Here is a 25,104-nt window from a genome sequence, read left to right as displayed (position 1 = left end):
AGCTCTATGTATTAGTATACTGTATATACCGTTAGGTGTAAATGTTTGAAAAGGACATACATTCATAGGAATCTTGTGTTGGATACAGGAGCATCTGGGGTTGTGTATTGAGAAGTAAGGAATGTGTGCGTTGGGGGCCGGGTGGAAAAGGAACATACCGAAGAGGATAGTTGTAGACATGTAGTTCATCACATGATCTTCATTCATAATGGCCAATCATTTCTTCATTTAAGATGGCCAATAAGGCATCATTTCATATACACATCCGCAGTCCACCCATTTCTCAAATGGATAATGTGAATACTCCCTTTATCTCTGTTGTGGCACCTGACTCTGACAGCAACTCACTGCTTACAGGCACTGCTCCCACTTCCCCTCTCTGAGTGTACTTCCCCTTTAAGACCCAGCATCTGTTAGGAAGCCCCTGCACTCAGCTCCTCTCTGCCTCACCACAAGGTCTTTCTGAGGGGCAGCAGGACAGTTCTCTGTAGCGTTGGCTAGATTCACCACAGGGAGTGTGTGTAGTGTGGCAAGTCATTTAGAGAGTGTGGAAGGTCACAGAGGAGAAAGGTTGTTATTTGGGATCTGAAGGCTGTTGATATAAGCTGTCTGTGGCATACACCTGTTCTCTGATCAAATGATAAGGCGTTTCTCCTTCACAGGGAACCGACGACTGAATCTCTTGTCCTACAAAGGTGAGCTTTGTCTTCAACACCCTTTTCTTGTAATGGACATATGAATCAAGACATATGAATCATATGAGCATTTAGGGTTCTTCAACCTCTGAGGAGTTGGAGCTCAGTTAAAAGTAGACTTGACTAAACCTTAATTATAATTATCAAATTACTGTAAAATGAAAATTTACATTTGGCTTTTACTGTAAAATGATCAAAAGTAAATGAGTATTTTGTTATAGGAGGATTTTCTAATAGGAGAAACACAGTTACATCCTGCTGTAACCCAGTGTTTCGTAATCCTGGTCCTGTTTTAGCACTACACACCTGATTCAAACGATCAACTCATCATGGTGATTTTAATCAGGTGTGTTAGTGCTAAGGCATAAACTAAAATGTGCACTCCTTTGGATCCCCAGGACCAGGATTAAGAAACACTCCTCTCTAACCTTCCATTTCTCTGAGCAATGCATCTTATTCAGGGATGGGCAACTCCAGTCCTCGGAGGTCGGATTAGTGTCACACTTTATCCACATCCCTAGCAAACACAGCTGATTTAAACTAATTCCATTCTAAACTGAAGATTATGATTAGGTGATTATTGGAGTCAGGTGTGTTAGCTGGGGCTGGGGAGAAAGTGTGACACCAATCAGGCCCCCGAGGACTGGAGTTGCCCATCCCTGATCTAAATGAACACTCCATTTTGAAAGAATGGAAGCCATTCATTTAACCCCTTTGTAAAGGGGTGACAGGATGTAACGTGTTGACAAGAGAGCACAGGTTATGCGTTAGTCCATGGGAGAATTCTGTATGTTACAGTTCAGCCATAAAAGGACATTAACCCACCTGTGTCTCTAACAAGGACATCTGTTACCATGCCACTGTCAAACTGCAAGGAGTCTTTTCTCTGTCTGTGTTATAAAGCAGTTTTTTACTGGTTCCTTTAAGACAAGGAGTCAAAAGGTTGGCTTTGTACAAATCAAATCAAATTGTATTGGTCACATACACATGGTTAGCAGATGTTATTGCGAGTGTAGCGAAATGCTTCTACATCCAACAGTGCAGCAGTATCTAACAGGTAATATCTATCATTTCCACAACAAAACCTAATACACACAATCTAGTGAAGGAATGGGATGACAACATAGAAGTATAAAATATATGGATGAGCAGTGACAGAGCGGCTAAGATGTAATAGATAGTAAAGAATAGATAGTGAAGGATACAGTATATACATATGAGATGAGTAATGCGAGATAAGTAAACATTCTTAAAGGGGCATTATTAAAGTGACTAGTAGTAATGATAATAGTATATGACATTTAAGCAGATGCTTTTATCCAAAGCGACTTAGAGTCATGCATGTATACATATTACTCACGGGTGGTCCCGAGAATCAACATGTATTCTGGCATGTTGGTTTATTACCTTTAGGCACATTACAACACATCATTAAGAACAGCTTCAACTTATAAAATAGGGCTACAGATGTAGGATCTTAATCTGACACAATTTTCTACAGCAGGAGGATAATCCTGCAGCAACAGGAAATGTGAATTATGTGGACTATAATTTAATGAAAAAATAAAATAATTGTAGAGGTTAGTACGTTTTTTGTTAGTATTTTATTAGGGTCCATGTTAAAGCTGCAGCTGCTCTTTCTGGGGTCCACACAAAACATAAAACATAACATAATACAGAACACCAACAGACAATTACAGCTGAAGGACAGAGCTACATAAAATGACAATACATAGCATTAATAGACAGGTACAGAGCTACATGTTTAAAATAAGAATACACACTCATATTATTATGCCTTAGCAATCCATGTACACACAATAGCGGCTACGCGGCAGTCATCCATTTTGTTACAGTTGCTTAATGTTACAACTGCAGCTCCTGATCCTAATCTCTCAGAACCAGTTGTTCTGTAAACACTAGCGAGAATCTCACAACATTAGAAACCATCCGTGTATAATATGATTCATAGATGCTACTGAATGCAAGTGCAACGAAAAAACAACAATGGAAAAGCAACGGTTCTCCCAGCTAAGGCTTCAACCACTGTTTTCACCATAGCAGCCGGGCCATTCAGCTCATAAATGAGCTACAAATTAAGTTTTCTCCCCGCTAAAGTTTCAATTTAGTCCTTCACTTTAGCTACATATGTGGTCTTTTTAGAGAGGCATCTGTTCAAATCTGTTCAAATCAAGTCTGGCATTGTCATTTCCACTTAAAATACTTTAGAAGCTGTTATAAACCTTGAATACACTACAGATTTGCATTTCCTGCTTTTCAAGAAAATTCTCAGCAAACAAAGCGTGATCAAATTAAGATTCTACATCTGTGCATGAGGGTGTTACTGTATGTGAGATAATGTATCTCACATAGAAATGTGTCTCGGAACGCTTAGCTTTTTCCAGTGTGGTGTCACTTTCTACAACCCTGCATTAGTTGTGCTAGTCTAGATACTGAACCCTCAGCCAGCTGGGTCCACAAATTACAGAAGCATAAAAGAAGGTGTATAGTAACTAACTACAGAGTCTGACCTGATGGGGTCTGTTCAGTACACTCTTGGAAAAAAGGGTTCCAAAAGGGTTCTTTGGTTGTCCTCATAGGAGAACCCTTTTTGGTTCCACGTAGAACCCTTTTGGGTTCCACGTAGAACCCTCTGTGGAAAGGGTACTACATGGAACTCAAAAGCGAACCAAAAAAGGTTCTTCAAAGGGTTCTCCTATGGGGACAGTCCAATAACCCTTTTAGGTTCTAGATGGCACATTTCTTTCTAAGAGTGAAGTGCCCAAGCTTACAAAACAAATACATTTAGATAGATTATATGCAATTGCTTGTCATATAGAATATATCCATTATATTTCTATCAAAACAATCCGATAGAAATGTATAGCATATACAGTAATATAGGGCTTTCATTGTGTCAACTCCACCCCCCCCCCCCCCCCCCCCCCAAATATGATTGCCTGTCATATACAGTAACATAGGGCTTTCATTTTGTCAACTCTACCCCCCCCCAAATATGATTGCCTGTCATATACAGTAATATAGGGCTTTCATTTTGTCAACTCTACCCCCCCCCCCCCCAAATATGATTGCCTGTCATATACAGTAATATAGGGCTTTCATTTTGTCAACTCTACCCCACCCCAAATATGATTGCCTGTCATATACAGTAATATAGGGCTTTCATTTTGTCAACTCTACCCCCCCAAATATGATTGCCTGTCATATACAGTAATATAGGGCTTTCATTTTGTCAACTCTTCCCCCCAGTCGTTGTCCTTCTCTCTTCCTGCCAATTCAGACCAATGGCTTGATATTACATTTCCTTTGGGATCAATCTACGTGAACCGCAGCAGTCTGCAGGAAGAAAACAAAGACACTCGTCTTTTAAACATTCCTCTCTCTTACGCTGGGGCAATGGAGAGGAAACAGCAATCCTGCTGCCATGATGACTGTTGTAATTGTGTTTAAAGAGATAACATCTACGTGCATCTATCTACAAGTGGAGAGACAGAACACGAAGACACTGTGTTTTACCTAAATAGGCCATTTAACCAATAAACTAGGGTTATTCAGTTACAGACCCTCAAGCCCTGATGTACTGCTGGGAATCTTTTCTGCCTGATTTGTTGATCAATTAATACCATTGATACGTGATGCTAGAGATAAAGGCTATTTCAGGGATCCAATCCTGTCTTGCTTGACACACTGGGTTTACAGCATCATATGGTCTCTAGACTAGAGAGTAGTTTGCGTATACATTTACATGTCGGTCATTTAGCCAACATTCTTATCCAGAGCGACTAACAGGCAGTTTGTTTTTGAGCTCTGAATATATCATGCTCCATGACCTCTGGTCTCACTGTATTCTGTCTGTCTGTCTTCACCCAGGCTTCCTGCAGTTTAATGGGAGCTGTGGAAGTCTCCGTAGCAGTGGGGGCGCAGGTCTGGCACACTAAGGACAACTGTGGAGGAACACAACCACCGCAGCCATGGATGACCTGGCCAATGACTCTGCTGTGCGGCCGCTGCTGTCGGAGGCACGTCTCATCTACGCCATCACCGTGCCCCTGTCCACCGCCATCATCCTGGCCAACCTGGTCATCATCCTGAGCATCTCCTGTAACCGTCAGCTCTACAACACCCCAAACTACTTCTTCCTGAGCCTGCTAGTGGCTGACCTGTGTACGGGCGTGGCCCTGCCGTTCATCCCCTGGATGGGACTCAACCGCCCGCTGAGTTTTAGCTCCTGTCTCCTGGTTCATATTTTTCCGAATTTCTTGTTTCTGGCGTTCCTGTTTAACCTGGTGATAGTTCATTATGAGAGGTACATGTTCATCGTGAGTCCGTTACATTATAGTAGCTTCTGGGTTCACCGCCGCTTCCCGCTGGCGCTGCTCGCCGTGTGGGCGCCGCCACTGCTCTACGCCTCCCTGCCCGCCTTCGGCTGGAACAACCGGGCCGGCCCAGGGTGGAACGGCTGCTGCTCGTTTAACGACACGGGCGCGCCGGGTGCGCCGGTGAACTGTTCGACCGTGGTGACAGCGGGAGCGGCGCCGGTCGGCTCAGAGTGCTGCTCTTACAGACGGGTTTTCCCCAACGCCTTCATCTACCTCGAGGTGTACGGGCTGCTGGCGCCTGCCATCCTGTCCATCGCGGGCATGACGGGACGTGTGCTGTGGATCACCCGGGGCCAGATGAAGGACATCTGCCGGCTGCACCGCTCCGTGGCGACCAGGGGTGGTGGTCAGACCTCGGAACGGGAGCAGAGGCTCAACCTCCGCTACACGCGCTGCGTTGCTGCTGTGTCGCTGACCTTCCTGGCCTGCTGGGTGCCCTACATCATCTACACACACGTCTGTGTGACGTTTCTGCTCAGCAAGGAGACGCGCGGGAACTCCACCACACACATCGTGCTGTCGTGCACGGGGATCGGGAGCATGGCAGTGATGCCGCTGGTCCTGGGGTTGGCCAACAGGCAGTATACGGACCCGGTGAGGAAACTTCTCCATAAACTCCGAGACAGATGGAGGAGGAGACAGGACTCTGAGGATATGGCTCTCTGAGTAGCCAGGACAGGACTGCTCTCACTTTGGGGATGGACGTGTGGGATTATAAATGGGGATTATAGCATATGGATGATGAAGCATCCTCTACTCCTCGATGATGTTTGATTGCAGTGGCGCCCCGAGTCTGTGGACCCTGGCTGTAAGGGAGAAGTTGCAGAAAGACCCCATTCGATGTGCAGGACTGGTAGGGTTGCCCCACCTCTCCCATGTCTGTCAATTTATAGTCACAGCATTGAAAGCATGTGTGACTCTTGCCATTGGGGCCATTGAACGCGTTATGTTTAAAGCCATCAGTATACACGTGTACACTATTTGGGTAGTCATAATAAATTCAAAACAATCACTGTAAAAGTCACCAATCTTTTTATTTTGATTCAATCCATTAGAGATAAACATAATGTTATGATTTATCAACAGAGACCTCTATTATGATGACCTGGGCTCATTTCTATATGAAAGAGCAGATGGGCCGAATTAAGATGGATCTAATTGACTACTCCATCAATCACTACAGCATCTCATCTCCTCCCCCTCCCCCTCTCTCTCTTTCTCTCTCTCTCTCTCTCTTTCTCTCTCTTTCTCTCTCTCTCTCTTTCTCTCTCTCTCTCTCTCTTTCTCTCCCTCTTCCTATCTTTCTCTCTCTCTCTCTCTCTCTCTCTCTCTCTCTCTCTCTCTCTCTCTCTCCCATCTCTGTCTCCTTTCTCTCTTTCCCATCTCTGTCTCCTTTCTCTCTCTCTCTCACACACACTTTCTCTCCCTCCCTAGCCTTTATCTGGTGCTGGTATGTGCTCTGAACAGGGGAGAGAGGGCTGTGCTCTGTGCTCCTCCGCAGTCCAAAATACATCTGGAACACAGGGGAGTGATTAGAACTCTGAGATTCTAACATTTAGATCACATTTGAAAAGAGCCAGACAGGAACTGAAGTTCTTTAGGTTACACCATATCCGGGAAGATAATCATCTTTCCAAAATGTAAATTATCTTTCCAAAATTGAAGTGAAAACAAGAATGGTTCTTTCATTGTCTGCCTATTTGTAAGTCTGTATCAGTGTGCTAAGAATCCTTGAAGCAAGACTGTTTTATCTACTGATTTCTAATCGCCCTCAAACAGGGTTGGTCATATTCACAGTTTAATGTGCAAAGTTTATAACGTTACTTTATTGCCTACTCGGCAAATCAAGTATACATTTTCTATGTCTTTGTTGAAACTATAACTCGTGCATATGGGGAAAACAAGAGAACTTTAGTGTGACTATTCACACTAACTATTTGACATGTAAACATATTCTCAAATAGACTAGAGAGAGAGAGTTAAGTCCGGGTAAGAGCCAGCCATGTGTAACTATAAAAGGTCTGAATTTTTACATGACGTTAAGAGAGACAGATTATTAACATGGGGTCAGAATTTTTTATGTCCTATACTGTGTGTGTAAGCCTTTTTGTTAGTGTGTGTGTTGCCTTTGTCTGAGTGTGTGTGCGAGAGAGAGAGAGGGAGGAGTGTCTCTCTGTGTCTGTCTCTCTGTGTCTGTCTCTCTGTGTCAACATTACCGTTGTCAAATTAGACAGTTGTGTTTAACATTACTGTTGTCAAATTAGACAGTTGTGTTTAACATTACCGTTGTCAAATTAGACAGGTATGTTTAACATTACCGTTGTCAAATCAGACAGTTGTGTTTAACATTACCGTTGTCAAATCAGACAGTTGTGTTTAACATTACCGTTGTCAAATTAGACAGTTGTGTTTAACATTACCGTTGTCAAATTAGACAGTTGTGTTTAACATTACCGTTGTCAAATCAGACAGGTATGTTTAACATTACCGTTGTCAAATCAGACAGTTGTGTTTAACATTACCGTTGTCAAATCAGACAGTTGTGTTTAACATTACCGTTGTCAAATCAGACAGTTGTGTTTAACATTACCGTTGTCAAATCAGACAGTTGTGTTTAACATTACCGTTGTCAAATTAGACAGTTGTGTTTAACATTACCGTTGTCAAATAAGACAGTTGTGTTTAACATTACCGTTGTCAAATTAGACAGTTGTGTTTAACATTACCGTTGTCAAATTAGACAGTTGTGTTTAACATTACCGTTGTCAAATTAGACAGTTGTTTTCATCAAAAGGAGATACTGAATGTAAGTAGTTATATGACGACACTGGTGGCCCCGGGTTCTAGGAAGTATATCTCTGTCTGTGTGGTGACAATAGGCCCATGTATACCTTGAGTTCAGGGCTGAGTTGTATAGGGTGACAGACATACTCCTTAAACAAACCATACACATATTTGGTACCTTAATACTTTCTCTTTTTATTTTGGACCTGGTTCAGTGACATTCAAGCTTTGGAGGACATGGTCTTCCCAGTCACACGAGAACACGGATAAATTCTCCCACCACAAACGTAATGAAAAAGAGCACAGGACACATTTTGTAAGAGCTCCTGTCACACATGGTCTTCCAAACTGCAGGTGAAAACAAAGTTTAACACCTTCGCTTATTAAACAATGACCTTAACATAAAACAAAAGACTCCGCAATGTTTTCAGATGGAAAAGAGAGAGAAAGAGGTACAACACAGTGTTACTATAGCGACAGCAGAGTGACGGTGGGCTTGGTTAATTGTCGGAGTAGTGTAAGCTCTTGGACATGACCCTGCCCGCCTCCACCTCAATTCTGATCAGCAGACGCTTCCTGGGGCTGGTTGGGGGGGCAACGGCATCTAATGAGGGGCTTCAGAGTCAGGAGGGGCTTCCTGGGGCTGGTTGGGGGGGCAACGGCATCTAATGAGGGGCTTCAGAGTCAGGAGGGGCTTCCTGGGGCTGGTTGGGGGGCAACGGCATCTAATGAGGGGCTTCAGAGTCAGGAGGGGCTTCCTGGGGCTGGTTGGGGGGCAACGGCATCTAATGGGAGGGACTTCAGAGTCAGGAGGGGCTTCGACGGCAAATCAATGTCTGCGTGCAAGCAAGGACTGGGATTGGTTGGTTTGTTTTAGTAATCTGAGCAAAAGAGAGATGATTTGATTTTAGTAGGACACACAGATCATGACACAACACAGGTCACAGTTCCTTCCTATCGGATCTTTCTCTTCTTACTCACCTTCTACACATTTACTGAGGATGGGAAAGAACTACTCGGCAGTGGTGTAAAGTACTTAAGTAAAAATACTTTTAAGTACAACTTAAGTAGTTGTTTGGGGGTATCTGTACTTTACTATTTATATTTTTTTACAACTTTTACATTTACCTATCTACATTCCTAAAGAAAATAATGTATTTTTTACTCCTTACATTTTCCCTGACAGCCAAAAGTACTTGTTACGTGTTTAATGCTTAGCAGGACAGGAACATTGTCTAATTCACACACTTATCAAGAGAACATCCCTGGGCATCCCTACTGCCTCTGATCTGGTAGACTCACTAAACAGAGAACATCCCTGGGCATCCCTACTGCCTCTGATCTGGTAGACTCACTAAACAGAGAACATCCCTGGTCATCCCTACTGCCTCTGATCTGGTGGACTCACTAAACAGAGAACATCCCTGGTCATCCCTACTGCCTCTGATATGGCAGACTCACTAAACAGAGAACATCTCTGGTCATCCCTACTGTCTCTGATCTGGTGGACTCACTAAACAGAGAACATCCCTGGTCATCCCTACTGCCTCTGATCTGGAGGACTCACTAAACAGAGAACATCCCTGGCCATCCCTACTGTCTCTGATATGGCAGACTCACTAAACAGAGAACATCCCTGGGCATCCCTACTGCCTCTGATCTGGTGGACTCACTAAACAGAGAACATCCCTGGTCATCCCTACTGCCTCTGATATGGCAGACTCACTAAACAGAGAACATCCCTGGTCATCCCTACTGCCTCTGATCTGGTGGACTCACTAAACAGAGAACATCCCTGGTCATCCCTACTGCCTCTGATATGGCAGACTCACTAAACAGAGAACATCTCTGGTCATCCCTACTGTCTCTGATCTGGTGGACTCACTAAACAGAGAACATCCCTGGTCATCCCTACTGCCTCTGATCTGGAGGACTCACTAAACAGAGAACATCCCTGGCCATCCCTACTGTCTCTGATATGGCAGACTCACTAAACAGAGAACATCCCTGGTCATCCCTACTGCCTCTGATCTAGTGGACTCACTAAACAGAGAACATCCCTGGTCATCCCTACTGCCTCTGATCTGGTGGACTCACTAAACAGAAAACATCCCTGGTCATCCCTACTGCCTCTGATCTGGTAGACTCACTAAACAGAGAACATCCCTGGTCATCCCTACTGACTCTGATCTGGTAGACTCACTAAACAGAGAACATCCCTGGTCATCCCTACTGCCTCTGATCTGGTGGACTCACTAAACAGAGAACATCCCTGGTCATCCCTACTGCCTCTGATCTGGTAGACTCACTAAACAGAGAACATCCCTGGTCATCCTTACTGCCTCTGATCTGGTAGACTCACTAAACAGAGAACATCCCTGGTCATCCCTACTGTCTCTGATCTGGTGGACTCACTAAACAGAGAACATCCCTGGTCATCCCTACTGCCTCTGATCTGGTGGACTCACTAAACAGAGAACATCCCTGGTCATCCCTACTGCCTCTGATCTGGTAGACTCACTAAACAGAGAACATCCCTGGTCATCCCTACTGCCTCTGATCTGGTGGACTCACTAAACAGAGAACATCCCTGGTCATCCCTACTGCCTCTGATCTGGTGGACTCACTAAACACAAATGTTTTGTTTGTAAATGATGTCTGAGTGTTGGAGTGTGTGTCTGGCTATCTGTACATTTTAAAAACAAGAAAATCGTGTTGTCTGGTTTGCTTAATATAAGGAATTTGAAATGATTTATACTTTTACTATTGATACTTAAGTACATTTAAAACCAAATACTTTTAGACTTTTACTCAAGTAGTATTTTACTGGGTGTCTTTTACTTTAGTTATCTTCTTTTAAGGTATCTTTACTTTTACTCAAATATGAAAATTGGGTACTTTTTCCTCCACTGCTACTCTGAAGTGGAAAGTATCATGTAGATGCCACCTAGAGGTTCTAAGGTTAAATAAACTAATGAAGAAGAGAGTGAATCACTGGAGGGAATAAGAAGAGCTCTTACCTTGCTGACGTATATGGTCATTCATTCTGAAATGACAGAGAGAATACGGGCTAAGTATAGGCAGAATACTACAGTATTTCTCCATTTCAATCTCTCTCTCTCCCTCTCTCTCACGCAGACACAAACACAATCCTGACCCCACCCATTCACACATAACCCTCCTACATCCCCCGTCACCACACACACTTCTCTCCCCCGGTCCCCCCCACTCCACTGTGCCACTCACCTCATCTCCTCTCCCTCCAGTAGCTTCCTGTAGGTGGCGATCTCGATGTCCAGGGCCAGTTTGAGGTTCATCAGTTCCTGGTACTCCCTGACCTGACGGGCCATGTCCTGCTTGGCCCTGCGGAGAGCATCTTCCAGCGCAACAATGTTATCCTTGGCCTGCTCCAACGCATTCTGCCCGTCCACCTCCACATCCTCAATGTCCTTCTCAAGAACTATTTTCTGAACTCGGGAAGAAAGGGAGGGAGGGTCGGAGGGAGAGGGAGAGAGGGTCAGAGAGAGAGGGGGAGAGGGGGAGAGAGAGAGGTAAAGGGAGGTGGGGAAGAGGGTCAAAGGGAGAGTGTCAGAGGGGGAGGGAGAGTGTCAGAGGGAGAGAGGGGGGAGGGAGAGGGTCAGAGGGAGGGGAGAGGGAGAGAGGGTCAGAGAGAGAGGGGGAGGGATAGGGTCAGAGGGAGAGAGGGGGGAGGGAGTGGGTCAGAGAAAAGGGGGAGGGAGAGGGTCAAAGGGAGGGAGGAGGTAGAGGGTCAAAAGGAGGCAGGGAGAGGGTCAGAGGGAGAGAGGGTCAGAGGGATAACGGAAGTGGAGAAGGATATAGAAATATAGGAAACAGTGTGTGTGCGTGCAAGAGCGTTTCACCTGCTTCTTGAGGGTCTCCAGCTCTGCCTTCAGTCTCTGTGTTAGACGGAGCATGTCAGCAATCTCCTTCTTCACATCACGTACATCCTGCTCATACTGTCCTGCTGTCAGCACTATGTCATCCATCTGAGAGAGGGAGGGAGGGAGGGAGAAAAAGAGAGGGGGAGAAAGGATAGAGGGGAATCAGTGAATATATTTAGGATAGTCATCACTCTTGTTGCATCGTCAACATCATTTACTGTGATACATAATGTTGGTGTGTGTGGCTCTGATGTGTAACTGTGATTAAGTTGCTAAACAAAAGTTATTCTTGACGGACAATAGATACCACTCACCCTCACCACCACTCACCACCACCACTCACCCAACCACCACCACTCACCACCACCACTCACCCCAACAACACCACTCACCCCAACCACCACTCACCACTCACCCCAACCACCACTCACCACCACTCACCACCACCACTCACCCCACCACCACCACTCACCCCAACAACACCACTCACCCCAACCACCACTCACCACTCACTCCAACCACCACTCACCACTCACCACTCACCCCAACCACCACCACTCACCCCAACCACCACTCACCACTCACCCCAACCACCACCACTCACCCCAATCACCACTCACCACTCACCACTTACCCCAAACACCACCACTCACCCCCGCCACCACTCACCACCACTCACCCCAACACCACCACTCAACACTCACTCCAACCACCACTCACCACTCACCCCAACCACCACCACCACCACCACTCACCCCAACCACCACTCACCACTCACCCCAACCACCACCACCACCCCACCACCACTCACCACTCACCACTCACCCCCACCACCACCACCACACCACTCATCTCCACTCATCCCCACCACCCCTCACCCCTCACCACTCACCACCACCCCCACCACTCACACCCACTCACCCCCACCACTCCTCACCACTCACCACCCACTCCTCACCACCACACCACTCATCCCCACCACCACTCCCACCACCACCCACTCCTCACCACCACACCACTCATCCCCACCACCACTCACCACTCACCACTCCCACCCCTCACCACCACCTCCCCTCACCCCCACCACTCCTCACCACCACCGCTCACCCCACCACCACCACCCCTCACCACTTACCACTCCCACCACCACAACCACTAGTCACCCCACCACTCCTCACCACCACTCACCACTCCCACCACCACTCACCCCCACCACCACTCACCACCCCCATCACCCCTCACCACTCACCCCCACCACCCCTCACCACTACCACCACAGCGGTTGAGAGCATTAGGCCAGTTACCGAAAGGTCACTGGTTCAAATCCCAGAGCCGACCAGGTGAAAAATCTGTCAATGTGCCCTTGAGCAAGGCATTTAACCTTAATTGCTCCTGTAAGTCTCTCTGAATTAGAGTGTCTGCTAAATTACCTAAAAAAAAAAATCCTCACCTTTTTCTGGTTCCACAGCTCTACCTCCGCTCTGGCACGGGAGGCCATGTCCGCGTACTGTTTCTTGACGCTGTCGATGATCTCGTCCATGTCTAGAGATCTCTTGTTGCTCTCCTTCACGACCACCGTCTCATTCTGGATATGAGACTCCAGCTCCTTCAGCTCCTGTCACGCCACAGCCAGGACAACAATACTACATTAGAGAAGGAGATCTGGGCCTCCCGAGTGGCGCACTGGTCTAAGGCACTGCATTGCTAGCTGTGGCTCTAGAGATCCTGGCTCGAGTCCAGGCTCTGTCGCAGCCGGCCGGGATCGGTAGAGCCATGGGGTGGCGCACAATTAGGGGAGGGTTTGGCTGGCAGGGATGTTCTTGTCCCATCGCGCACTAGCAAGTCTTGTGGCGGGCTGGGCACAATGCACGCTGACACTGTCGCCAGGTGTACGGTGTTTCCTCTGACACATTGGTGTGGCTGGCTTCCGGGTTAAGTGGGCATTGTGTCAAGAAGCAGTGCGGCTTGGCAGGGTCGTATTCGGAGGACGCACGGCTCTCGACCGTCGCCTCTCCCGAGTCCGTACGGGAGTTGCAGCGATGGGACAAGACTGTAACTACCAATTGGAAACCACGAAATTGGGGAGAAAAAGGGGTAAAGAGAAGGAGATCTGGGCTGTGTCTCATTCCAGATAACTGCCTCCTTCGCTCTGCCCTAGTTGGCAGATTTGAGGTGGTTTGTGCACTGGGTAGGTGTAGGTTGCAATAGTTCCACTCAGCGCCATGCAGTAAAGAGAGTTTGGCAAACTTTTACACTGGACGCCATGTTAGCTATATATGGTTCTGGTTCCACCTAGCCTCTGATTGGCCGATGGGTGTGTCAGTCAGCCTACCTCATCATAGCCCCGCCTCAGGAAGTCCAGTTCTCCCATCAGGTCCTCCAGTTCCAGAGCCAGATCCACGGCTGCCAGGTGGCCCTCATCCACATCCTTCTTGTTGATCACAAAGTCATTCTCCAGATCTGACTTCTTCTGGATCTCATCCTGGTACCTGGAGGACCACAGAGTGGATAATGAAGAGGACGTTGTTGTTTTGATATTTTACATTTTAGTCATTTAGCAGACGCTCTTATCCAGAGCGACTTACAGGAGAAATTAGGGTTAAGTGCCTTGCTCAATGGCACAGACAGATTCTTCACCTAATTGGCTTGGAGATTCAAACCAGCAACCTTTTGGTTACAGGACCAATGCTCCTAACCTCTAGGCTACCTGCCGCCCAGGTATGATATGACTGAGATGGGAGCTCAGGTAAGCGCACACACCTGCAAGCACGACACACCACACCACGACACGACACGACACACCACACCACGACACACCACGACACACCACACACCACAGCACGACACACCACAGCATGACACACCACGACACATCCCAAACCCCTTTCAATTTATCATCCTACTGTCAGACCATCTGCAGCTTTGTTCCCCTCTCACCCCCCCCAAGTCAGACAGACACTCTAGCATAGCGTGCCTGTGTTGAGCTGATCCAGACTGGGTAAGAGCCCAGGATGGATGGGATGAATGGGCCCAGGTCCCTAAGGGTTCCACATTTTCTCCACTCTCAGAGCCATGTCTGTGGGTACTGTGCAACACAGAGGTCCATGGTTAGGGGGTAGAGTGGAGTAGAGGGGCTGGGGAGTCTACACTGACCTCTCCCCACAGACATAGTGCAGGGCACACCAGAGCCTCCCTGTACATACTTAACTCAACCCAGTGGACAGAGGCTTATGTAAGGATAAAGAATTAGCACCTCCGACTCTTGAGGCCTGGGGACCCAGGTGGAAAAATGCTCCGTAGCTTAGCGTGAGAAAACGCTGTTTGTCACTTTACACTGATGAGGTTCCTGTTGTGGACTGTGGCATTTCCTGGAAGCCTGGTGACTTGTACAATATCTAAACTATGATTTATATTATACCATTGACTGTCCTAGTTTTGTCCCTAGGCCTGCTTCACAGGAATCAGGTGTTGGGTGGTTTGTTAGGGCTTTCTGAAATGGTAAATACATTCATAATTTAGATCTATCTTCTGCAGTCCATGTTGTCCAATTCAATGCCATTCTATTGTATTGCACTGTATTATTTTGTATTGTATTCTATTCTGTTCTATTCGATTCTATTAACTGTTAACTAGAAAAGGCTCTGTGAAGGCTCTGTGAAGTCACTGACTTGTTGCGTGTCTGGTCCACTTCGTCCTGGCAGTGGGCCAGCTCCTGCTTCAGTTTCTGTTTGTCCCGGGCCAGCTTCTCGATCTGCCGCTGCAACTCGTTGGCCTGCTGTTGGACCACAGCGTCCACGTTGCCTTTGTAGTCCTCGTGCTCCTTCAGGATCTTCAGACGCGTGTCCAGGACCTTGTTCTGCTGCTCCAGGTTTTGTACCTAAAGGGAGAAGGAGAGGGAGAGAGAGAGAAACTCAATCACGGTTGTTGCATCTGAAACCAGTCAGAGTAAACAACAATGAGTTAAAGAAGGAAAAAACTCCTATCCATTTTTATTCATGTCACTGGGGGATTGCGGGTTAATATTTGTAAGCCTCCACTTCTCTGCTAGCAGGAATTGAACAGATATTGAAAAAGTGACTCTACAACCTGTTAGTCTTGTGGGATGCCATTGTGTGTGTGTTGGTGCGTGTGTGTGCACACATGTGGAGTCTCAGTGAGGAAGGGTCTCATTACACTAACTGGGCAACACCAGATCTGCCCACGGCTATAATTCCACTGTGTGGGTGTGTGTGTGTGTGGCAAGCACACTGTCTGGCTGTTTGGTGGCAGCAACATGCATTAGGTTTACACCCAGACTCTCATGGCCGTTAAATATAGAACTAATGTGTGATTCACTACAACATACTCACATTATGGTCTGTTAACAACAAATAGGCCCCCACACTCACAAATGTAACCCAACAAAAATATTATATAATACTGACTAAATCCAAGTCCAAAAATCTATATAAGAAAATAGATTTGGAAAATTTGCAAGAGATTAAAAATAATTCCATTTTTAAATGGTATTCTGTTATTGGCCACAAGGTGGCACCTTAGCAGTTGAAAACGCCCTATGATCGACAGAGAGAGAGAGAATGAAAGTGAGAGAGAATGAAAGAGAGAGAGAATGAAAGAGAGAGAGAGAGGCTCAGAATGCGGAGCAGAGAGCAGGAGACTATGTCTGACAGGTTTTCTTTACAGGTGTGAGTGATGGTGATGAGACTGGTAGAACACCTCTCTCTGGGTAGAATGTTTTGGCTACATGAACCCCGCTGCTGGGATGATTACAGAGCCTCTTATTTTAGTGAAGGTAGACTTCTAATTATGTAAAGGTGGTCATGAAGTATAATGACAGTTAAGTAGAATGTATAAAAACATAGGCCTATAGATAATTAGAAATATACATTTGTTTTATCTCAAGATGTGTTTTGGGTCTATCTAATGGAATTATTACACAATGAATTGGAAGAAAATGGATAAATGAAGTGTCACGCCCTGACCTTAGATTGCCGTTTATTTTCTTTATTTTGGTTAGGTCAGGATGTGATTTGGGTGGGCATTCTAGATTTTGTATTTCTATGTTCATTTCTATTTTTTCTATTTCTTTGTGTTGAGCCGAGTATGGTTCCTAATCAGAGGCAGCTGTTTATCTTTGTCTCTGATTAGGAATCATACTTAGGCAGCCCTTTTTTTTCTTCACTTTCAGTTGTGGGATCTTGTTTTTGCACAGCTCTGTAAAGCCTGCAGAAAGTGACGTTCATTTTCCGTTTGTTATTTTGCTTTAGTGTTCTGAGTTTAAATAAATATTTATCATGAGCACTCAACACGCTGCACCTTGGTCTACTCCTTACGACGAGCGTCACATTAAGCATTAAATCAAATATCATATGGCTGAAATAATTATGTAGGAGTGCCATACAGGTGTTTCTCTATTACCAGCAGACTTCAGACAGACCTATTGCATCAATGTATTGATTGTGTAAAATTATCAATCCAATCAATAATAATAATAGAATAATAAAATAACACACCTTGTCAATGAACGCTATAAACTTGTCGTTGAGTCCAACCATTTGGTCCTTCTCCTGGCTCTTGGCTGACTGGTCCTTCGGGTCCACCTTCGGGTTGTTGGGCTCTAGAAGGTCCTTGTTAGTGGCGACGTTCGGGTAGCTTTTGGGCTTGTTACCGGAGGGAGTGTCGGACTGGCTGCTGAATCCGCCTGGTTTGGACATCTTGTCTTTGTGTTCTTGTCAGAATGACAGAGAGAGAAGGGTTCTCAAGTATCAGAGTTTAGGGAAAGGCACATCTTCTCAGGTTATCACCCGATTTTAAGGTGGGCAAGGACCAACCCTCACCACTCAGGTGTCCGCCTCTGTCCAATCAGCTGAGGTGGCACTCTAAATTTCATAGTAAAAACAACAAAGTCACAAAGGAAAACTTGAATGTTTACTCTCAACCTGTTTGCCCGGGGGTGTGCTGGATGTACTACAGCCAATCGTATCTTTGGGGCCGGTTTCAGGTGTTGAGCAGCGGTATAAAAATAGTCCCTCGCATCTCTCAATCACTACCTGTACAGGTGACTATCGGTTCTACACTGCCTCTCTATTTTCTTTCTCAACTCACCCATTCAACCAACTACTGCCATGTCTAGGAACAGAGCCTTTAGCATGTTCGGTGGGGCCGGGGAAGAGGCTCCAGGGTGTCCGTGGCTAGTCTGGAGGGGCTACGGAACGCGATGCGTTCTGACCCGGAGAATTCAAAGGAGGTCTCCCCTGCCCCCGGGCCCGCCCCGGATGATAAGAAGACCATGAAGGGTCTCAACGACCGTCTGTCTGGCTACCTGGGCAGGGTGAGGAACCTGGAGGAAGCCAACAAAGATCTGGACGACTAGATCAGGACATCTTGAACAAGAGAGGAGACCCCAACGGCCGCGACTGGGATGTGGTTGAGAAACCGTTGAATGACCTCAGGAAGAAGGTGATTTTTCACTCAGTTAATTATTTAATATGATTAATTAGACTGATTTATTCTGCATTTTTGCCCTTTAAATGATCAATGTACAGTACTGTATGTCTATGTCAGCTGAGCTTATTCACCTGATAGTCACTTGATCTCTGTCTGTGAATCATTTGGTGTGTTTATTGAATTCTCAGTAACTGGCCCATGTTCTCTCGGTTTCAGCTCCATAATATGACCATGGATAATGCACGTTTGTTACTGCAAATTGATAACACCAAACTGGCCAATGATGACTTAAAAAAAACAAGTGAGACATGACATGCTATCAATTTATTATAGAAGAAAACCTGGAGATTTATTTAACGTACTTAGTAGTACCCTCAATTAATACAAAAAATTGTTCAAAAATACACAAAATAAAATAAATATTATTGGATTATTATTATTATTATGTGATTATAATAACAATTTTTATGAAAATGGTGCTCATTTACATATAGCAGTCTTTGCTAAAACCCAATGGGGCTTTTTACATTGTATGGGGCTAAGAGAGACTGATACATGCTCCTGTCCTCTCCTCTGCAGGCTGGACAACGAGAAGCAGGCCAGGAAGACTGTGGAGCGGGACTTGATTGGTCTGAAGAAGATGATTGACGACACCAACCTGAACCGCATGTAGCTGGAGAGCCAGATCGAGTCTGTGAAGGAAGAGCTCGCCTTCCTCAAGAAGGACCATAAGGATGTAAGGGCACACACTCATTCACCCGCTGTTCCCGGAACAGTTTTGAGATTTACCTCATAATGGTTAGGTTTATAGCTGGGAATGGGAGAGATGATCCTAGCGCAGCTTTTACTTGAAATAGCCCATAATAACTACTGTATTCTCCCCTGCTGCATGCAGGATGTTGATGAGCTGCGTAAGAAGATCAAGGACTCCAACGTCCTCGTGGAGTTTGACTCCCAGGACAATAACCTGAGTGATACACTCAACAAGATCCGCTCCCAGTATGAGAAACTGGCCAAGAAGAACCTCAAGGATACCGACGACTGGTACCAGAGCAAGGTATGAAGATTTACTTCCTTATCAATGAACCACACTATATTACTTTGTTTGTTCATTAATTATCTAATTCCTTTGCTTCTTTGTTTGTTCATTCCTTAATGAATTAATCTCGCTTGCTCTCTCTCTCTCTCTCTGTCTCTCTCTCAATTTAATTCAATTTCCTTTATTGGCATGATGTAACAATGTACATATTGCCAAAGATTTACAATATTAACATAATTCAAATAATAATAATCAATACTGTCAATGGGACAGCAGTAACTACAATAATCAAGGGTCAAAATAATCATACATTGAACAATTACAATAACAATAAGCATAGAGGTTATGTGCAGGGCGGTTGGTATGTCAGAAACTGACTCATCTTATGTCAGGCAGCAATGTACCGTAGTGCGCTGCCAACCCATAGTTCTCTGCGTCTTCCCCCAACAGGATGGGTAGCCTATTCTCAGCAGAGAGGTCTTTGAAACCTTGAATAAGGGTTTCAAATTTTGGGAAATAACACTCTCTAATTGTTTTATATTTTTTGACATTTTGTCAGGAAACGCAGCTCTGTCTCAGGTTCTGCTGTGGTGCAGTGGTTGCACAGCCTTTACTCTACAGGGAGCCAGGTTTTCCTGGGTCTACCCTTCTCAATAGCAAGGCTGTGCTCACTGAGCCTGTACTTTGTCAAGGTTTTTCTAAGGTTTTGATCAGTAACCATGGTCAAATAGTTTGCCATGGTCTACTGTAGATTTAGGGCCCAGTAGCACTGCATTTTGCTTTGTGCTTGTGTTGTGTTTCCCCAATAAGTAATGTAGTTTTGTGTTGACTGTGTTGTAATTTGGTTTATTCTGATTGATTGGATGTTTTGGTCCTGAGGCTTCAGTGTGTTAGTAGAACAGGTTTGTGAACTCAGCCCCAGGACTAGCTGGATGAGGGGACTCTTTTCTTTGCTCAGCTCTTGGCATTACAGGACCTGGTAATGATATGAGACGGGGTCACTGTATTTTAGATAATTCCAAAACTGAATTTCTCTTTTTTGAGTTTTTATTATTAGTGGATATTGGTCTAATTCTGCCCTGCATGCATTGTTTGTAGTTTTCCTCTAGACATGTAGGAGAATTTTACAGAACTCTGCATGCAGTGTTTCAATGGGGTGTTTGTCCCATTGGGTGAAATCTTGTTTTGCAAGTGGACCCCACACCTCACTGCCATAAAGTGCAATTGGTTCAATGACACAATCAATTAGTTTTAGCCTAATTTTATATTTGGTATTTGAATTTGTTTTTTAATGGCGTAGAATGCCCTGCGTGCTTTCTCTCTCAGTTCATTCACTGCCTTATTAAGGTCTCCAGTTTAGTTTATTTTAAAACCTAAGTAATTGTAGTGTGTGCAGTACTCTATACATTTTGCACCAATTGAGAACGTTGGTCTAATTCCCTGAGATCTGGATCTTCCCTGGAAAATCATTATTTTTGTATTTTTGGGGTTTACTGCCAGGGCCCAGGTCTGTGCCTGCTGTTGGTGACAGCAGGCACAGGTAATCTGCGAAGAGCAGGCATTTAACCTCTGAATTGTGGAGACTAACACCAGGGGCTGAGGATTTTTATAGAATAGTGGCCAATTCCTCTATTTAAATATTGAAGAGCGCAGGGCTCGGATTGCAACCCTGGTGAAGGCCCCACCCCTGTTTAAAGAATTAAGTTATTTTCTTGCCAATTTTGAATCTCAATGTATTGCCAGTATACATTGAACTAATTATGTAATATGTTTAACCCATTACACCACTTTCAATAACTTCATAGAACAGTCCTGTATGCCAAATAGAATCAAATGCTTTTTGGAAGTCGATAAAGCAAGCGTACATTTTGGAATTATTTTGGTAGACATGTTCATCTATCAGGGTGTGTAGGGTGTAAATATGATCGGTCGTGCGATGTTTTGGTATAAATCCAATTTGGCTTCTACTCAAGACATTGTGCTTCTTAAGGAAGTTTAGAACTCTTACATTTATAATACTACAGAAAACCTTCCCCAGGTTACTGTTACACACAAATGCCTCTGTAATTGTTAGGGTCAAATGTCTTAAAGATTGGGGTCATGAGTCCTTGATTCCAAATGTCAGGGAAATAACCTATACTCAGGATCAAATTAAACAGTTTTAATATAGCCAGTTGACATTTTGCACTAGTGAGTTTGAGCATCTCATTTCGGATGCCATCAGGTCCGCATGCTTTTTACATTTGAGGGCCTGAAGTTTCTTATACAGCTCCTGGTCAGTAATTGGGGAGTCCAATGGATTTTGATTGTCCTTTATAGCTTTTTCTAATCCATTCAACTTCTCTTGAATTTGGTGTTGTTCTGCATTTGCATGAATTTGAACGATGTAGTAGAGTGTTTTAAAATGGGTTGTCCATATGTCACCATTTTGTTTAGCTAATTCCTGTCTTTTTTGTTGTTGTTGGGTTTTTCAATTTTGCCAGAAGTTGTTTGTGTTTATGGACTCCTCAAATAGTGTCAGCATCTTGCTGTTGTACTGTGCTTTTTTGGTTCTGAGTTTGGTTCTCTCTCTCTCTCTCTCTAACAGTTTGACAGCATCAAGGTAGAGGTGGTTCAGAATACTGAGGCTCTGCATTCAGGCAAGAATGAGCTCAAAGACCTGCACAGACAGAGACACCTCCTGGAGATAGACATACAGTCTATAATGAGCATGGTAATACTTACCTACCTGCAACATCTCTCACTCACTCACTCACTCACTCACTCACTCACTCACTCACTCACTCACTCACTCACTCACTCACTCACTCACTCACTCACTCACTCACTCACTCACTCACTCACTCACTCACTCACTCACTCACTCACTCACGAATTCCCAGCTGAAAAGACTCCATTCTGTCCCCCTGTGTTGGTTTTGGTATGTCATCATATTGTAGCCCATGTAAATGATGTTATAGTACCAGTGACATCACACACACCGGACCATACCCAACATAGGTAACCCCCATAGACCACCTGTACTGTCCTACACGCGTAGAAAAAGAGTTCAGCTATCCCCATAGGAGAACCATTATTGGTTCCAGGTAGAACCATTTTGTGATCAATGTAGAACCCTCTTTAGAAAGGGTTCTACATGGAACCAAAAGGGTTCTACCTGCAACCGAAAAGGTTCATCAAAGGGTTCACCTATGGGGACCGCCGAATAACCCTAAATAGCACCTTTTTATCTAAGAGTGTAGGTCAACTGTAAACTGGGTCAAGGTAAAGCTGACCATGCTAAACAGGGGTCAACTATGCACACACATATCCCCTGACCTACAGAGAATGCAACACCTCTATATAGACCAGCCGACCTGGTTATTACATTGAACTCTGTCATTAAGAACCAGACTGAACTTCATGACCTGTCATCAACATGGTCGCCACCTGGAACATATGTGAACTTGATTTATCAACAACTAATACAACAGTCCAACATCCGATAGCATTTCACAATGCCTTGCTGGCTGTCTTTATAGTCAAGAAATACAAATAAAAATAGTGAGTTCAAATGGATTTGATTGGTCCCTGTGCCTGTCCGTCACATCTGCTCACAAATTGATTGGTCTCTTTCCTTGTCCGTCACAGGTCTACTCCCACGAGGAATCTCTGAAGGACACGGATGGGCGGTACAACTGTGAGATGACCTGCCTCAATAAGATCCTGCTGCAGTTGGAGGGAGAGCTGGTGCAGGTGAGGACGCAGGTGGAGAGGCATGTGGATGACTACCAGGAGCTGCTCCACGTCAAGATGAAGCTGGAGGCCGAGATCGAGAACTTCCGCAGCCTAATGCACGACATCGCCCCCGACGACAGGTGAGCTAACGATGCATAAACCCAGAGGGAATGGGGGCTCAGTAATCATGACTTGATGAGGGTTGTTATAGCCGGTATTCCCAGGTAGCTCATGGCTTATAATGAGGTACCTATACATAGGATCAAACAACATTCAGTTTCTATAGGATCTGTAGCTGCAACACATTTGCAGTAAACCTGGTATTACATTTCAAGTTGCCGGTTAAGTGGTGTAATTTATCCTCTTCCCCAACAGCGTGGACTTTTCTTTGGAGCAGGCAGTGAATTGTGGTAAGTACTGGACATCGGCTCTACTGAACCATCTGATCTGATGTATGGGGAGAAGACACCAGGGAATCCAACATACCATTATATCACTGTCCATCTAAGATGTCTCTGTCTCACGTACCAATCAATCACAGTGCTCTCTAACACCACTCCAGATTGCTGTTCATTCTCAGTTATGGCTAATATCTCTCTGTCTGCACTACCTACCTATGTCACTGTATAACTGCATGATGTCAAAGACAATGTTATTAACATGTTGTAGACAGATCCAGTGGTGTTGTGAGTTGTTCCTTGTACGATTGTAAGACATTGATTCATTTGATCCCAATGTTATGTGGATGTGTTGCAGAGGGGGTGTCTATTCCCATTCAATTCATGCAAACATCTGATTCAAGTAGAATGTGCAATTTGATTTGAACATGGCCAATATACTATACATTTCCAATTCAAATTGTATGTCTTCTTCTATTATAGTCTGGTGGAACCATCCTGATCATGCAATAGCTCACATTCAGATTTAAACAGAAACAGAATGGGGAGCGTAGCAATCAGGATGGTTCGACAAGGTTACTTCAATTCCTCAACTGAAAAACATCCTACAAAACCTTCAGACTGAGATCTTCTTCCTCTATCCTGACTCCACATCAGAGCCGCCCCAGCCACCTAAGAAAGCCTTGATGAAGGATGAAGTTGATGGAAAGGAGGTCCCCAAAAAGACAGAAGCCCCGGCAACTCAGAAATGTCCCCCTCGAATCCAAGAGGCCCCCACAAAGAAGACAGAAGCCCCTGCAACTCAAGAGAGCCTCCCTACAAAGACAGAGGCCCCTACAAAGGCAGCTAAGGCTGAGACACCAACAACCGAAGCAGTTACCAGCTGAGGAGGATAAACCAAAGATTCCTCCTCTTGTTTCTTCTTCCTCCTCCGATGCAGACAATAATGACCATAAAGAGAAACCCATAAAGAAGTCTGCCACCCTGAAACCCCCTCCTCACCTCAACCCCCATCCCTCTAGTCTTTTCTCTTCGTGTTTTGAAGCCCAGCATCATAACTAATGATGTTGTGTACGGTTTGAAGTAGATTTGGTGTTGTTATTCCACTGCATTCCTTCTCAGGGATGTTTCTCTACAAAATAAATATGTTCAAGACATTGCTCTTGACTCTGTATCATCAATGCCTTCCAGTTCTCTTTTTCAAGACATTGAATATTGTTTTTATTACCAATGAGTTGTGCAATATTCCCCGGGTAGTAAGTGTAGTGTTGTAGTGGTGGGCCTAAAACTGTTGGACTGAAAACAGTGGCTGTGTGTTTACTGTTCACCCACAGAAAAATTGACACTGATCTGAGGAAGTGAGGACTGGAGTTCTGAGGAATTGGATCTAAATCAAACAGAGCTGTTTTCACAGAGAAGCTAAAGTGAAACCAAAGACAATGCAACAGTAAACATGTCGTCTCCCATGAATGACAACTATGGTTGATGACATGTAAGATTAGATTCTGTGAAACAAGGACTGGAGTTGTAAGGAAATGTGACTATGGCATGAGGAGAAGGTATCAGCAAAAAGCCTAGTCAAGCCAGACGTGTATAGCCATAACAGACATGTTGGTGACCTTATTCAGTGGTGTAAAGTACTTAAGTAAAAAATACTTTTAAGTACTACTTAAGTCGTTTTTTTGGCTATCTATACTTTACTATTTCAATTTTTGACAACTT

General features: G+C 44.8%; 2 protein-coding genes and 1 pseudogene across 2 annotated transcripts; 2 read left to right on the top strand and 1 right to left on the bottom strand.

Moving 5' to 3' along the window:
• Positions 1 to 458: 458 nt before the first annotated feature.
• LOC106575634 (G-protein coupled bile acid receptor 1-like) lies at positions 459 to 7,441 on the top strand. Its single transcript, XM_014152243.3, has 2 exons — positions 459 to 695; positions 4,587 to 7,441. Exon 2 carries the CDS (start codon positions 4,688 to 4,690, stop codon positions 5,759 to 5,761), a length of 1,074 nt encoding a protein of 357 aa, XP_014007718.1. The 5' UTR covers positions 459 to 695; positions 4,587 to 4,687; the 3' UTR covers positions 5,762 to 7,441.
• Positions 7,442 to 8,049: 608 nt separating this feature from the next.
• On the bottom strand, positions 8,050 to 17,613 carry LOC106575629 (intermediate filament protein ON3). The gene is made up of 8 exons (XM_082963567.1): positions 17,295 to 17,613; positions 15,450 to 15,658; positions 14,114 to 14,270; positions 13,232 to 13,396; positions 11,761 to 11,886; positions 11,126 to 11,346; positions 10,900 to 10,925; positions 8,050 to 8,760 (listed from the first exon to the last, which is right to left on the bottom strand). Exons 1-8 carry the CDS (start codon positions 17,493 to 17,495, stop codon positions 8,753 to 8,755), a joined length of 1,113 nt encoding a protein of 370 aa, XP_082819693.1. The 5' UTR covers positions 17,496 to 17,613; the 3' UTR covers positions 8,050 to 8,752.
• A 385-nt stretch (positions 17,614 to 17,998) lies between these two features.
• Positions 17,999 to 24,269, top strand: LOC106575633 (keratin, type I cytoskeletal 18-A-like; annotated as a pseudogene).
• The last annotated feature ends 835 nt before the right edge of the window (positions 24,270 to 25,104 follow it).

The sequence above is a fragment of the Salmo salar genome, chromosome 17, assembly GCF_965601325.2.
Source record: "Salmo salar chromosome 17, fSalSal1, whole genome shotgun sequence".
In the NCBI taxonomy this organism is placed as follows: domain Eukaryota; kingdom Metazoa; phylum Chordata; class Actinopteri; order Salmoniformes; family Salmonidae; genus Salmo; species Salmo salar.
The sequence above is the reverse complement of the archived record's forward strand: the minus strand, read 5'-3'. Positions and strand labels throughout refer to the sequence as shown.